Here is a 16871-nt window from a genome sequence, read left to right on the forward strand (position 1 = left end):
AGAATGTTTGAAAAAGTAAAGAAAATTTTGCCTTGCTGGGGATTACAAATTGCTTCAGAAAAGGTACAAAGAGGAGATTCTATTAATTATTTAGGATATAAAATAGAACTTCAAAAAATTAGACCTCAAAAAGTGCAAATTAGGAGAGATCAACTACAGACTCTTAATGATTTTCAAAGATTATTTGGAGACATTTCTCATCTAAGAACTATTGTTGGGGTAAAAAATGATGAACTGAATAATTTGTTTAAAACCTTAGAAGGTGATAAGGACTTAAATAGTCCAAGAGAATTATCACCTGAAGCTGAGAAAGAATTGGCCTTGGTAGAAAAGAAAGTACATGAAGGGCACGTAGATCGCATTGATCCAAAGCTGGATTGCATTTTGGTTATTTTACCTTCTAGGCATTCCCCAACAGGAATATTAATGCAAAGGGAAGATATTATATTGGAATGGATATTTTTACCAAATAAACCAAATAAAAAATTAAAAACTTATGTGGAAAAAATCTCTGACTTGATTTGGAAAGGAAAATTGAGACTTCATCAATTAGCAGGAATAGACCCAGCAGAAATTGTCGTACCTTTAACTAAGGAGGACATTGAAAAATTATGGATAGAAAATGAAGCTTGGCAAAAAGCTTGTAGTAATTTTTTGGGAGAAATTAACAGCAAATATCCCAAAAGCAATAGAATTGATCTTATAAAGAGAGCTGATTGGATCTTGCCTTGAATTGTGAGGAAAAAACCCATATCTGGAGTTCGTACATTTTATACAGATGCCAACAAACAAGGAAAGGCAGGTTACAAATCAGAAAATTTAAGTAAAGTGGTTCAAAGTCCTTATAATTCAGTTCAAAAATCAGAATTGTATGCTATTCTGTTGGTATTAATGGATTTTTCAGAACCTCTCAATATAGTAACTGACTCTCAGTATGCTGAAAGAGTAGTATTACATATTGAGACTGCAGAATTTATCCACAATGCTTCAGAATTAACTTCATTATTTATTCAATTACAAGATACAATCAGAAAAAGGAGTCATCCTTTATATATAACTCACATCCGATCCCATACTGGTCTGCCAGGCCCTCTAGCACAAGGCAAAGATGAGATTGATAAATTATTGATAGGAAATGTGCTGGAGGCCTCAGAATTTCATAAAAAAACATCATGTAAATAGTAAAGGTTTAAAAAAGGATTTTTCCATAACCTGGCAACAAGCCAAAGAAATAGTAAAGAAATGTCCTACTTGTTCCTTTTATAATCAAACACCATTACCAGCAGGATGTAACCCAAAGGGTACTCAGAGGAATGAAATCTGGCAGATGGACGTGTTTCACTTTGTAGAATTTGGAAAACTGAAATATGTACACCACACTATCAATACTTATTCAGGATTTCAATGGGCAACTGCTTTGAGTTCTGAAAAAGCTGATTCTGTAATCACTCATTTGCTAGAAGTTATGGCCATTATGGGTATACCTGCACAAATCAAAACTGATAATGCTCCATCATATGTCTCTGTTAAAATGAAACAGTTTTTTGCTTATTATAATATAAACCATGTTACAGGTATACCACATAATCCTACAGGTCAAGCAGTTATAGAAAGATCAAACAGAACTCTAAAGGATATGCTAAATAAACAAAAAGGAGTAACAAAAACCCCCAGAAATAGACTACATAATGCTCTATTAACTTTGAATTTTCTCAATGCCAATGAGAAAGGAACAACAGCTGCAGAGAGACATTGGATAATAGAAAAAACTACAGAATTAAATCAACCTATATACTTTAAGGATGTGCTGACCTCAGAATGGAAACCAGGATATGTGTTACATTGGGGACGAAGTTTTGCTTTTATTTCTACAGGAAAAGATAAGCTGTGGGTACCATCAAAATTGATAAAGGTTCGATTTGAACAAGAGAGACCTCTTAATTAGAGGAGGTGATAGTTCATCAACTATTGTAAACATCCAATTTAAACTAACTTACACCAGTAACACATGCCTTTTCATTTAATCAGATAACTTGTCAAAAAGGAACATCCCCAAAAAACCTTGGGGAAAGGTTTTTGTTTTTGTCTTTTAGGAGAATGAAGGTTAAGGAATTTGAAGAACACTGGACAAATGAGACAACTGAAGAAAAGGGACAAATCATCTATCCTAAGAAACAGAGTGAAATGGCGTATGGGTATGTTATCTAAAAAAATTTTATGTCTTTCTAAATGTTTGTTTCTGTTTTTCTTTAAAGATTTAACACTATTTAACTTCTAATAGTCCCAGTTCAATTAAAATTTAAAGCTGACTTTGGAGTTGGAGAATGGCTCTCTCCTTCTTTAAACTCAAGCATGTTGTTAAAAGGAAAATGCAAACTCCCTGTATCATGCCAGAAGAAAAGAGCCATCTTCTGCTATGGAACAGGAGAAAAGCCATATTAATTAAGGGACTATTCTATTACTAATCTCAACTCTGATTCTATTCTGATTCTTTAAACTTTTCTTAAAGTATGAATTTTATATATAGAGTACTAACTAATTCTAAAAAGTCGCATATATAGTCTTTGTGTTCGAGTCTCTTATCAGTTTTTTGCAGGAAATCACAGTCAGGCCTAACATCAACTGAAGTCTCCAGGAAGAAGATGGGGCCCCACAACAACAACAATTCCACGTGGACAATAATAACATCACTAAGCTGACAAACATCATCTACAGATCAGCTTTGAACTACAAAGTGCTCAGAGCAATTTTGAGAGAGCTAACTGAGATGATCCAGTCTCAAAGACTACTTGAATAAGGATTTGAGATAAACCCTGAATTTTGGCATTATACACAGACTGGATAACGAAGGATATATTTACCTTTCCTAGAATTTGACAATTAACCTAAAATTTTTCTTTCAGGATAAAGATACCTTCGCCCATACCCAGCAGGAAGCAATTTCAAGACTACGACGCCCACATTCCCAAAGAGGTGGTGTGGGGCGGTTGGTTTTTTTGGTCTTTTAATGGGTTTTGGGTCTGGGATAATTTTCATTGATTAGGGGGGTTGGTTACAAGTTGTTGTCAAGGGTTAAGAAAAAGGATAAGCAAAGAGATTAGATTTAAGGTTCTTATTAAAAAAAAAGAAAGAAAAGAAAAATGTAAATACTTTACATTGGATTGGATTGTTTTATATTGTATACAAATTATATATATTGAAATTGATATTGTTAGAAAATGTTATATATATTTTTCTAATTGTACCGTTCATCTAACAATGTAATGCAATTTTCTGATCCTTGAATGTTATTACCAACTATTAGGATATAAAGAAATGAAAGTTAGTAGTTAGACATTATAATAGAACTTGTAGTTATATTAGGTATGTTTTCAAGATTGAGTAGATATATTTTAGATAGACAGGTTATCTTCAAACCCTTCAGAGATCTACAGAATATGGCATTTAAAATGTTTTAATAACTTAGAAAATTTTTCTTTTTTGTTATGACTATGAGACATGTCGGCTCCTGGCAGTACCAATCTACTTCAGAGAAAATATGGGCATTGAAGAAACTGCATATGGAGTTAACTTTCATTGTGGCAAAAGTTAGCCACTGGACAACAAAGTATCCTCGAATCAACAGGACAAAATGGACAGACAGGACATAAAACAAAGGACTATTGATTCTTGCCAAAACAAGTGTGGTTATGGCTTTATCAAAAGGCATCTTCAGAGGCCAGGACAATATGGCACCATCCCTGAAGTGGCCTTCGCAATTCGGAAAAGGTACAGCGCCCTTTTCTTCGAAGGCAGCTGAACAGGCAGTGGGCCGATGGCCTCTGATGTGCAATGGAACAGCAGCTGAAACAGTTATTCTTGAAGAGTAACTAAGCTCACGCCTCTCAATAGTAGACTGGCATTTGATAGAGGGATGTGGAGAAGAATGGGATGCTGAGATGAAGCCATATATACACAGCCAAGAAGAATGGACAGCTGAATTAAAAAACCATCAACAATTTCCAGAATTTAAAATCCTGAATCATGACATGACACTAGTGGAATTCAGGTGCTTCTGGTACATGGACTACTCTCACTCAATGTGAGGTTGAACTGTTGACCTTGTGTACATCCTACTTCACAAATGAGTCTGTCAGATATGCTAAGCTTATAGGCTGAAGATGATGCCCCAGCACTGCGGAGAAACCTCAGGTGACTGTCCAGACAGCTGGCTGTTTCTGTCAACTCATAAATTTTTTGGAAGTTGCTTGCATGCACTTCCTGTTTTTATTTTTGTTAGCTAATATTATTTCCTTCTTGGGTCTCTGAGGGAGTTGAAGATTAGTTAGTTATAGCTGAAGATTAGTTAGTTATAGTTGAAGGTTAGTTAGTTATAGTTGAAGATTAATTAGGATACATTTTGGACTTACCAAAATAGGATAGATAATGAAATTATTTTCTCTGAATTTGTCAAATACAAATGGACTAGACATTGTTTAGGTATTTATTACTTGTATATATTGTATATAGTTATTGTACTTTTGTATATAGTTTTCCTTATATTAGTTATAAGCTTTTTCTTTTTTTCCTTTTTATTAAAATAGAAAAGGGGAAATATGGTGATATTTTATTTGTATTAAAATGTTATTTGTATGTTAATAAATAAAGTTGCCCAGGGGTCAGAGCTATTAGCAAGCCATAGGAAAGCAGGGCAGTGGTGGCGTACGCTTGTAATTCCAGCACTTGGTAGGCAGAGCTGGGTAAGTCTCTGTGTGTTCAGGGATACAGCCATTATTGGATACACATGCCTTTAATCTTAGTACCAATCATGGAAAACCTGGAGGCCTATACAGACAGGCCGTGACAAGGCGGTCATGTGGTTGGGTTTACAACCAATGAGAAGGCAGGACAGGAACTCTATATAAAGACTTTAACACAGGGGTAGCTCTGGTTCGGAGAGGTAGGACCACCGCAGGAGGAAGGGTAAGGTTTTAGCTCTTAGCTCTGACCTCTTGGCTTTCTTCTTTGCATTGGTTCTGTGTTTCTTATTTAATAAGAAGGTTGGATACATCTACAGGTATACTTATCTGTGGGCATAAATATAAGTATTTGGAACGCAGTTTAAAGCTTTATTGGTTTAGGAAAATGGCAGTAGTAGGTTTCTCTTCTACAATCTGTGACCTTTCCACCCATGGGATCTTAGCTAGCTTTATAGATAGGGCCAAGCATGAGTTTTCTCCTATTGAACATCCATTAAATCCATTTAGACAGCTGTTGGTTATCCTCAAGATGCTGTTGGTTATCCCCAAGATGCTGTTGGTTATCCCCAAGATGCTGTTGGTTATCCCCAAGATGCTGTTATCCCCAAGATGCTGTTGGTTATCCCCAAGATGCTGTTGGTTGTCCCCAAGATGCTGTTGGTGATCACCAAGATGCTGTTGGTTATCCCCAAGATACTGTTGGTTATCCCCGAGATGCTGTTGGTTATCCCCAAGATGCTGTTGGTTATCCCCAAGATGCTGTTGGTTACCCAATATATATGTGCCTCTGTTGAGCCATTAGACATACCTTGCCAGGTCACCCATTGTGGTTTGTAGGCTTTACAGTTGAATATTAATTACTATTGTTTGCTTTTCTCCCTTAGCAGTGTGTACATCATCTTATAACACTATTAAGAGGTAGCTCTCAGGAAGGAGGTATAGATGTAACCGTCTTATTAAAATAGAAACAGAGTGTCAAATGCAGAGTTGAAAGCCCAAGAGGTCAGAGAAATAGCTAAGAGCTAAAAACCCTTTCTTTCCCTTCACTGCTGCTGCTGTCCTTCCCCTCAGAGAGAGACCTACTTCCTGTGTATCTGTCCTTTTATTGACTTTCTGTTCTACCTTGTCATTGGTTGTAAACCCAACCACATGACCCCCTCGTCACTGCCTGTCTATACAGACCTCCAGGTCTTCTATGGTTGGTATTGAGATTAAAGGCGTGTGTCTCCATGCTGCCTGTATCCTTGAACACACAGAGATCAGGATATCTCTGCCTCCCAAGTGCTGGGATTAAAGGCGTGCGCCACTACCACCTGGCTTCTGCTATGGCTTGTTATTAGCTCTGACCCCCAGGCAACTTTATTTATTAACATACAAATAAAATCACATTTCAGTACAAATAAAATATCACCATATTCCCCTTTTCTATTTTAATAAAAAGAAAAAAGGAAAAAAAGTTATAACTAATGTAAGAAAAACTACATACAAAAGTACAATAACTATATACCATATATATAAGCAATAAATACCTAAACAATGTCTAGTCCATTTATATTTGGCAAAATTAAAGAAGATATCCTGTCTATCCTATATTTGTGAGTCTAAGGTTTCATATCTAACTTATCTTTTATCATAACTGAGAAAATTATAATTCTAGTCTTCAACTACATCAAAGACCCCAGAAGGATATACTATTACCTGAGAAATGGGAGAAGGATGTAAGCAACTTTTGGGAGTCTTGCAGGGTAGACAGAGACAGCTGGCAGCCTGGACTGTCACTTAATGTTCCTTTGTAAAGTTGGGGCATCTGTCTTCAGCCCACAGGCCTAGAGTCTCTCAGTCACTTTTTTCAGTGTCCTGTAGAATGTCTGGCAGTTTCCTCTGCGAAGCAGGAATCTATTAGGAAGTATAGGTAGGACAAGCAGAGAAGAGAATGCTGGGAAGTGGAAGGCTGAGGCAGAGGGACGCTGACAGCCACCGTCATGAGAAGATGTTAAGATAACAGTAAGCCATGAGCCACGTGGTAACTTATAGATTAATAGAAATGGGTTGATTTAAGATATAAGAACAGTTAGCAAGAGGCCTGCCACGGCCATACAGTTTATAAGAAATACAAGTCTCTGTGTGTTTACTTGGTTGGGTTTGAGCAGCTGCGTGCCTGGCGGGTGAGAGAGATTTTTCCTGACTGTGGGCCAGGCAGGACTGGGGGAAAGTCTAGCTACAAGGAGGCTTCCAGGTCAATTACCAGGTTGATTCCCCCAAGTATTTTATGTGAATTTGTGATATCTTCAGCAATAGGGTCTTGCCCTCAACTTCTGGGAGGTAACCAAGTACCTGGAAATTTCTCCAGTCCTGCCTTGCCCAGCAGTTCAGACAAATCTCTCCTACCTGCAGTCCCACAGCCGCTTATAAAATAAATACTCAGAGGCTTATATTTTTTTCTTTATCTTTTTTTTTTTTTTTCCGAGACAGAGTTTATCTGTGTAGCTTTGGCGCCTTTCCTGGAACTCACTCTGTAGCCCAGGCTGGCCTCAAACTCACAGACATCTGGCTACCTCTGCCTGCTGAGTGCTGGGATCAAAGGTGTGTACCATAACCACCCGGTGTCAAAGGCTTATATTAATTGCAAACTGTATGGCCTATGGCTTTGGCTTCTTGCTAACTAGCTCTTTAATCTTAAATTAACCCATTCCTATTAATCTATGTGTTGCCGTGTGGCTGTGGCGTTACTGCTGGCATCTCGTTACTCCTTTGGAGGCAGCTGCCATCTCTCTTGACTCCGCCCTTCTCTCTGTATCTCTGCTTGGATTTCCCACCTGGCTGTAAGCTTTCTTGCCATAGGCGAAAAAATTGTTCAGTGGGAGCCACACATATTCACAGCATATAGAAATGCACCCCACTGCAAAACAAGGATGATGGCTAAAGTCTATATTGTTTTGGGGGTCTTTGGATACCCTTGACCAATAACTCAAGAGCAGTATCCCTTACTAAGCACTAAGGTTGTTAATCTATTGCTTCTGGGAGGATTATTATCCTCTGTGTGGGGTAGCTCTATTTAAACTCTCTCTCTCTCTCTCTCTCTCTCTCTCTCTCTCTCTCTCTCTCTCTCTCTCTCTCTCTGTGTGATGTATGTGTATATTTAAGTGTATATATGTATATATACACAGAGAGATAAATAATATATATTTTAATGTAAGCTTACAAAGTTTCCCTGTAGCGTTATTTATCTTACTTCCCATTTACCCCTTTGTATTACTTTCCATCATCCTCCCCTTGTGTTTCTTTTTCAGATAAAATTTATTTTTCAAATGATCATTATGAATTTATCCAGTGACAGATGAAAACTTCCTAGATATTTCTGTATTTTACCTTAACTAACCCGTTGTTCACTTGGTATTTAGCAGATTGTTTCATAAGCCTTGTGGTTCCAATGATCACCTAATCAATATGGAATCCTTTATAGATCAACATTAGAAGGTTGTAAATGTTTGAAGCCGGGGGGAGAAAGATTCAGAGAGATTCAGAGTCAAAAGTTCTGGACCTGATTACACACACATTAGTTAGCACTGCGAGAAGAGACGATGACCTTGTAAGTATGTTGATCGTTTATTTTTCACAATTCACAATGTGCTTGTGTATGTAGGGACACATGTATAAATAGGTGTTAGAACATCACTTTATACACTGTATAGTCTTAGTGGTCCACAGCCTTGCACTGTGGCTGTGAGAAATTATTAATGAGAATGGACAGGCCCCAGCATTCTGATGAGCTCTGTGCTGGGGCTCACCAGTTGACATGGAATCTCTAGTCAAACTGTGATGATATGATTCCAAGGGGCTAGGGAACAAGTTATGAGACCCAATCACCATAGGGAAGGTTGCTATGGTCATGGAAATAACAGTGATCAGAACAGTTCAATGCAGAGAAACCTCTTGTGCTGATCGGCTGATCATGGTATCTGATAATTGTAAAATTCAAGTGGCCTCGAAATCCACCAGAATTCTATATGCTATATACAAGGGGGAAATCACCAGATCTGGATTCATCTCACTTGAAACAGTAGAACTGTTCATCAGCAAGTTTCCAGATATGAGCCAATGTTCAGTCTCAAAGCTCCTGCAAAGAGGGTGAAGCCAGATTCCCATTTGTAGATGCCACCACAAATATGTGCTGTCAGTCAATGTGCCTTCTGGTCAAATGAACTGCACTCATTTACTAGGTTACTTTGTGGTAAGAAAGGTTACTTACACCTTTCAGATTTGATAGGACACTAGTCTAAACTGACATTAGTTTTTAGAAAATTTTTTTTAGATTTTATTTTTTTTTACATTTATGAGTATTTGCTTGCCTGAGTATTTGTGTACTACATGCATGCAGTGTCTGTGGAAGTTTGAAGTGAGCATCAGGGAACCTGGGAATGGAGTTACAGATGGTTGTGAGCTGCCCTGTGGGTGCTGGGCATTGAAATAGGGTCCTATAGAAGAGCATTTAGTGCTCTTTACCTCTGAGACATCTCTCCAGCCTCCCACACTAGTTTTTAGAGGTGTAAAATGTCACTGTGCCCCATCAATCTGAGTAGAGGTTCCATAAGGAAAGGTGATCAATGCAAATTCTGTATAACATTCACTGTGCCCTGTGAAAACTCCAGTGTCATCTGAGAATCCAGGTTTCTTCATAAGAAGTGTCTTGTCTCTCTCAGGTTAATTTATTGTTTTAATATTTAGTAATTTATGATGTGCCTGGGTGTGAACTTACTCACAGCTGAAGCCTTGCATGCTCTCTCTCTCTCTGCACATGTAAATATGGAGGTTAATAGCTGGTGTTGTCTTCCACGGTAACTCTCCACATTATCATTATTTTTTTGGTTCACATTTTGTGTGTATGTGTGTGTGTGTGTGTGTGTGTGTGTGTGTGTGTGTGTGTGTGTGTGTGTGATGCACATGGAGGTCAGAGGGGAACTTAATGGAGTCAGTTCTGTCCTTGCACTATGTGGGTCCCAAGGACCGAACTTGTTTCATCAGGCTTAGTGGCAAGTTCCCTTACCTGGGGAGCTCTCTCCTCTGCCCTCTACATCTTATCTTTTGAGACTGGGTGTCTCAGAGCTTACAGAATGGATAGACTGGCTGGCCAGTGAGCTGCCAGGATCTGTCTTTCTCCACCTTTCAGTCCTAGAGTTACACAGGCCACTGTGCATGGCTTATTTTATTACATGCTCCTATGAGAACTCCGGGTCTCATAATGCACAGCCAGCACATTACTGATAGAGTCAACCTCCCAGCTCGGCCTCCACCTCCTTCTCCTCTTCCTCCTTTATCCTCACCCTCCCCGTCCCCCCTTTTTAACACCCTCAGTCCTGAGATTGCAGGCATGCACACCCACACCTGGCAAAACGTCTTGATCTGAAGGAACCAGATTTCAAACAAGCACTTTCTACATCAGTCTTTGAGAGCTGACTCAAAGGGAAGGATGTAAGATCCTGGGGATGGGGGACGAGCAATGTGCTGCATCTGAACTGGGAGAGAAGGATGCTGAGCATTAAGAGTAGACAGGAGATGCATGACCATTGACACAGTGAGAGAAAGGACAGACTGGAATTTGAGCTGCGTTCATTCTCTTCTCCTCATAGATTTTGTTGCCAGTAAAATAAAAATATAAAAACAAATCCTGCAGTGATGATTGCCTACGAAACATTTCATAATGTTGGAACAAATGATAACTGAAGAAAATGTTTGAAATCTAAGATAAGTAATATTTTTACATTCACACTGCAGGGTAATATTTATACTAGAAAGCCAAGCTACTTAAGGAACTATAGCATAAAATTATAACAGAAAATGCTAACATTTTTTGGAGCAACCAAACACAAAATAAATATAGATTGACCATTGTAAAGTAGAAGCATGATGTACCCAGATGTTTACAGGGGCTCTTGCCATAGGTGATAGAAATGTTATTTTCAAATAGGGTACAAATCTGTCTCTAACAATTCTAGAGTTTTATGTTCAAAGATAATATAATAAGTTAACTATCAATAAGTATTTTTCATAATGGGTTCATCCAATATCTGATAGCTAGACCCATATTCTCTACCCAACACCTTATTGTGTGGATCTCATTGCAGAAATTGTCAATTAAATTAAATTAGAATCAGATTCTTATGCAGTTCTTTCATGACAGAGAGATGAATAGTGTTGTGGAGAGTCAGGGTGCAACAAAGGGCAGCTACCAACAAGTCCTGTGTGCTTGCGAACACATTTATTTATCAATATTGAAAAACAAATTCACATTTTTATGAATACAGCAATTACAGAGGGATATAGAATGACATTTTACTGTGCATACATTACCTGGTTATACAGTCTATAATCTATGTTACTGCAGACACTCTTCATGCATCGATTAAATGTTTTCATGCATTTCAGTTCTGTGATTGGTGTCAATGGATTCTATTGACTGAAATTTCACAGTACATGTCATTCCAGATAAAGGTGTCTTGATTCTTCACCATTTCTTTGCAATTCCATAAGATCCTTTCTGTGGCTGGATAATTAACCTGCTTTCAAGCAGTCCAAAATGGGCTTTTTGTGGTTAAAATATTGTGTTTAGGAAACAACAATTCTATAATGTATAACATTTCCCCCCAATGAAATTCCCAAAGAACAAATCTACCTGTGGCTATAGATCTAAGAGAAGAAATTCCTGGCTAAAAGAGAGAAAGACGAGTTCTTTTGAAAAAATTTACCTAATTTGTCCTCACATATCCCATTCCTGAACTCACAGTGCTGAGAAAATCATTTTCATAATCTGCAGTTAAACGCACTTCTCCAAGGTGCCTAGCTGGAGAAAATATCCATATCATTGTGATTTGCTTAGATCTCTCTCAAGTCAAGGTTGTGAGTCACTGGGATTATTGTCTTTGAATAAAAACACCTTTAAAATGCTTTGGTTGGATTTTGTCTTACCCACAATATTAGAGAGCTGAGATTTCTTTTATGCTTATTAAACAGATAAACGAGAGGGACATTTTCTCAATTTCTTCCACTGAGCATGCCAACACTCAGCCGGAAGTCCATCCCTGTGAATCAGCACAAGGGGGCTGAAGATTGCATAACCATGGACCAGAAATTCCCGAATAATTATTATCTCAGAATTGTTCTGAGATAAGTCTGAAGAGAGACTTAAAAATAGAGAAAAAGCACAGTCAGTCCAGTAGAAGGAAAGAAAACAGAACATCAGAAGGAGGACACTCTGGGCAGCTCTCAGCTCAGGGGGAGTTCTGTAGAGAAGCTTGGCCTTCTGAAGGTAGAGGACGTGCTGGTGGTGCTTGTGGAGAAGAGATACCATGTAGCCACTGGCCCCACCCATGGCACCCTGAAACACAGCATCTCTCAGGACCATGAGAGGAAGAACAATCCACTTTGTTATCTGACTTTCTAGCATAAAATAACAATAGTTGTCTTCATTCTTAAGCTGTGATGTATTCAGACTTGTACTTGTGATGGAGTGGATTAGGTTCATACTTATTAAAGCATTAAGCATCCAAAAGAATGAAAAGAATGGAAGGATGTGCCATGCAGACGTTGGTCTGAGCCTCCTCCACCCAGATGCTCTGGGACTGATGATGATGGCCTGGACCACAGTGAGGAGACTGCTGGTGCAGATGGAGACACCACGGGCCATCCTTGACAGGTAAATGAGAATCTTACAGCCTATGTCATCTAGGAAGTTTCTCAAACCAAAAGCTGCTATTGTCTTTGGCAATCCTTTTGCAAGAAGGATTATGATGTTCACAAAAGCCAAGTGGATGAGAATAAGGTGTATGGGTTTCTTCTCAGGGCCTCCCCACCAACTGAACATATAATTCACAGAAACAGAAATGTTTCCCAGAGTGCCAAGCACAGTCATGAAGAGGAAAACTATTTCCTTAATAAACTTCAAAACCATTTCTTCCTTCTTAGGTAGAAAAACTTGTTTCCACACTGCAAAACCTTTTTAAAAAAGCATCAGCAATGTTAGACATGGATCTGAAAAACACATTTTGCACAATGGCATTTTCTAGTGTGCAAGAGACAGCAATGGACACAGGTAATGTGTGCAGATTAGATCCTTGAAATGCCCCAATTTTCCCCACTGTGGACTCTGGGATATTGTAGCAGGAATCTTAGAAGGTCTTATTAATAAAATCAAACCTGAGGCCAGTTATTGGGATGAACACTGGAAGATCAGAGAGACAGAACAAGTCACAGCTAACCTCACCTGGCCAACTTCTCAGCTGATCTTGTTTCCTCAGACTGGAAGCCTCTGAGTCTGAATATCCGAATGGCTCTCAGCTGAACTGTGCTGCTCAGAAACCTAAAAGCTTAACCAGCCAAAAGCGTCTAGTTTCTGGTCCTCACGTCTTATATACCTTTCTCCTTTCTACCACCTCTCCCTGGGATTAAGGGCTTGCTTTCTGGGATTAAAGGCATGAGTCACCATGCTTGGCTGTATCCTTGAACACATGGATTTCTGCCTCTGGAATACTAGGATTAAAGGCATGTGCTACCACTGCCTAACTTCTATGTTTAATATTGTGGCTATTCTGTCTCTGACCCCAGATAAGTTTATTAGGGTTCACAATATTTTGGGGAACACAATACCACCACAGGATATTGTGTGTTCTCTGACAGATGAGTTTGGTAACTGCTTTTCAAAATCTAAAGTTTCAAAGGAGATTTTTATTTTTGAGCTGTGCACTAGCAAAGTTGACTTGGTCAAGTGTGTGTGTGTGTGTGTGTGTGTGTGTGTGTGTGTGTGTGTGTGTGTCTGTCTGTCTGTCTGTCTATGTGCATGGATCATTCTAGTTAACTCTCAGCATAGCTGAATTAAACTCCTGTTTCTCCAACCAACATTTTTTCTGTTTCTCATTCTATTTCATCATATTTCCCCACCTGACTCCCAAAGCCTGAGGCTCATGCTGAATCTGTGTGCCTTCCCATCACCTCACAGACACTGGGAAACCCTGCTGGGTCAAAACCTGTAACATATATCAAACTTAGTACCTTACCCTCCACACTGTCTTCTCCTTTGTTGATATTCCTTTCTTGTCTGCATCTGGATTAGTAGAACTATTCCCAGGTTTGCATTTGGCTTCAAAGCTTTATAATTTGGATTTCTCCATTTAATTTTTTGACATTAACTATTCTGTGATTTCACTCCATATAAATGATTATGATTTAAAAAAAGTAGTCCTCAGTGACAAGTCATATTGCATAACGTTTCCAGATAGGGTCCGACAATTAAAGCTGAATCATCAAAAGACATTCTGAAAAAGAGTCCTGTGGTAGAAAGTCATGTTACTACCCCGTTGTAATTAGGAAGAGCATTAAGAGGAATCTTGGGACACTTCCTAGGAGAGTGATAACAGAGGGCTGTGATCTCGGTGGATGTCTTCAGGGAATCTGTGACCCCCAATGAGCAATCTAAGGGCATCTAAAAGAGTTTGGAATATCTCTGGACCAGGGGATGATGATGAGGTGGATGGGAGAAGGGGATTAATGAAGTATTATGTGCTGTTATGAAATGAGTGAAGTTTTTGAGTTACGACTCCTCAGTATTGGCAACATACAGTACCATAGGTTGGGGCTACTGTGTGACCAGAGATTCCCATCTCAGAGTTCACGGTGTCATTTGCCTCTGTGGGGCCTTGTGAGCAGCACTTTGTCAGTTTGCTTTGCAGCTGCTTCTCCTGATTCTTCTCCAACCTGTTTATCAGGCAGGCTGCTTCGTTCTACATCGGTCTGAGCGGATTCCAGAACCTTAGTTCTCAGTAGGATGTTATTCTTCATGTTCAGGAGCTCCGTTCTCATTTCTCGGGGATTTAAGGTAAGCTTTGGGCACCTTCTAGAATGAGAGGAAACTGGATATTTCAGTGGCTCCATGGGTTTGTGTGTTCTCAGTACTTGGAATGCCCTGTTCCCTTTGCTCCCTCCTGTTAAACTCACAGGATTGCTTTAAATGTCTGTGTCTTGATATCACCTGTGACCTGTGTGAACATAGCCTTGTGGGTTCATGTTGTCTAATGACTCTAGTAATGTCAATTATGACCTTTCAACTACTCCTCTAACAAAGGGGTAATTATCTCCTGCGCTATTGCATGCTACAATTCAGGATACCATCCTATATGTCTGTAAATAATGAAGCATGCTCCAGACATTAATAGCAGGCATATCAGCATCACTACATTCATTACTACATTTGGAATAACCATTAACTATTTACCTAGAGACTGGAATCTGCAGAAATCTCTGCAATCCTTTTACCTCTAGTCCCGATGGAAAATACTGAATGTTTTCCACTTGTTTACAGACTGAGGATTCTACTTTCTAACTCTTTTCTTTTCTCCAAGGGACTAGGGATTCTACTTTCTAACACTCTTTTCTTTTTCTCCAAACTTTAAAGCTCTGTGTCCTGTTTGAAGTCAGCTTCTGGGACATCTCAAAAGTGATTTATCTTTTCATGTGAGGAATCACAAGAAGTAGAGATGGCTATTCTCCTAGATTATCTTATGAAATGTTTTAGGAGACATGATTTCTATCTACAGAGACTAAGAATACCACAACCCATATAACACTAGAACTCTGAAGTACATTAGTGATTTCTTCCATGCCAATAAATACAAGATTATTGCTCCTTTTCCTTAGCCCTGGGATAAAATTAAGACGAGCTGTTTCAGGATGTACTCCTTCACACCCTGGATCCTTTACGGCAGGGATTCTCAAGATGGTAATGGCAGCTGCTACTCTAGTGGTTTATACTTCTCCACACCTTCCAGGCACAAAATGATTAAAATTGACTTACAAGTGTGTACAATATCAGGTGTCAGAATCAAGAAACTTTAACCAAAACCTTCCAGTTTATCATAAGTGTGTTTAGGAAGTACCAACACATAGTAAAGAAAACATTTGCCAATATTTGAAATATGGAAATGCACCAAAATTGATAAGTACAAATTTTATAAGCACAATGGTAATAACATGTTAGAATCATTATGCTAGTAAATCTGGAGACTGCAAAACAACAACATTTTGTTTGGCTTTCTCTCTTTTTTTTTTTTTGAGACAAGGTCTTGCTATGGAACAGGCTGGTCTTCAGCATGTAATGGTCCTGATTCAATTCCCTAGTGCTGATACAGTAGGAGTGTTCTATTCTGCCTGTCTCAACATTTTTGTTTTTGTTTGTTTTTATCAATTTATATGTATGGGTGTTTTGTCTGCATGTATGTATATGCACTACATGCTTGCCTGGTGCCTGTGGAGGCCAGAAGAAGACATCAGATCTCCTAGAACTATAGATTCAGATGGTTGTGAGATATCGTGTGAGTGCTGGGACAAACCCAGGTCCTGTGGGAGAGCAGCAAGTGCTTTTAACCACAGAGTCATCTCTCCAGTCCCTGTCTCAATATTTTGATACACTCTTGAAATTTTTATACATACTATAGCTTCCTTTAAAAAACAGGCAAGGAGATAACCATAGGTAAAGACCCAGCCAGAGCTCTGTCATGATCCTCCAGCCTGAGGATGGATAGTGATGCTTCAACATTTCTGTTCCATTTCTGTGTCTCCAGGAACTAGACTCCTTTGGTCTTTCTGGAGTCAGGGACCAGCCTCATCAGGGTCAGAAGGAAAGCAGATCCTGAGGATCACAGAGCCTCTAAACTGCTCCCTGGCTTAGGCAAAGAGAGAGACTTCTGCTTCAGTGAAACCCACTATGGCACAGCTGAGGGGATCGAAGATCTTACCTCCATGAACTCACCTGGACCTCTGTGGTGTAGACAGCCTCTGGAGCAGCTCTGGGAAGTGACACTTGCCAGGTCCTATTTGTACTGTCAGGATTTGTGGGGCTCTTGGCTGCCATCAGGTAGTGCAGACTTCAAGTTTCATGTTGTCACAGTGTCGGGGGAGGGGGGGAAGAAGGCCTCTGCAGGGCCCCAGTCCCTGAAGTACAGCTTCCCCCTCTCTCCAAAATTATTACATTGTTTTCCTCAGAAGTTATTTCAAGTTTAATTAGGGTTTAATGATTTTAAAGGAAGGATTGAGATGAGAAAATGAACAACTAACTAAGTTTCTTTGTATGGAGCTCCCCACATCTCC

At 39.2% G+C, this 16871-nt stretch overlaps 1 protein-coding gene across 1 annotated transcript; it reads right to left on the bottom strand.

Moving 5' to 3' along the window:
- Positions 1-11739: 11739 nt before the first annotated feature.
- LOC128103071 (vomeronasal type-1 receptor 4-like) lies at positions 11740-12684 on the bottom strand. The gene has a single exon (XM_052727157.1). The coding sequence runs from the start codon at positions 12682-12684 to the stop codon at positions 11740-11742; it is 945 nt and encodes a 314-aa protein (XP_052583117.1).
- Between the last annotated feature and the right edge of the window lie 4187 nt (positions 12685-16871).

This window comes from Peromyscus californicus, unplaced genomic scaffold, assembly GCF_007827085.1.
Source record: "Peromyscus californicus insignis strain IS unplaced genomic scaffold, ASM782708v3 Scaffold_8__1_contigs__length_139910024, whole genome shotgun sequence".
Taxonomy (NCBI): Eukaryota; Metazoa; Chordata; class Mammalia; order Rodentia; family Cricetidae; genus Peromyscus; species Peromyscus californicus.

Bases quoted from the DNA above. Each gene is read 5' to 3' on its own strand.
- LOC128103071 (XM_052727157.1), bottom strand. From the start codon at position 12,684: ATGGTTTTGAAGTTTATTAAGGAAATAGTTTTCCTCTTCATGACTGTG.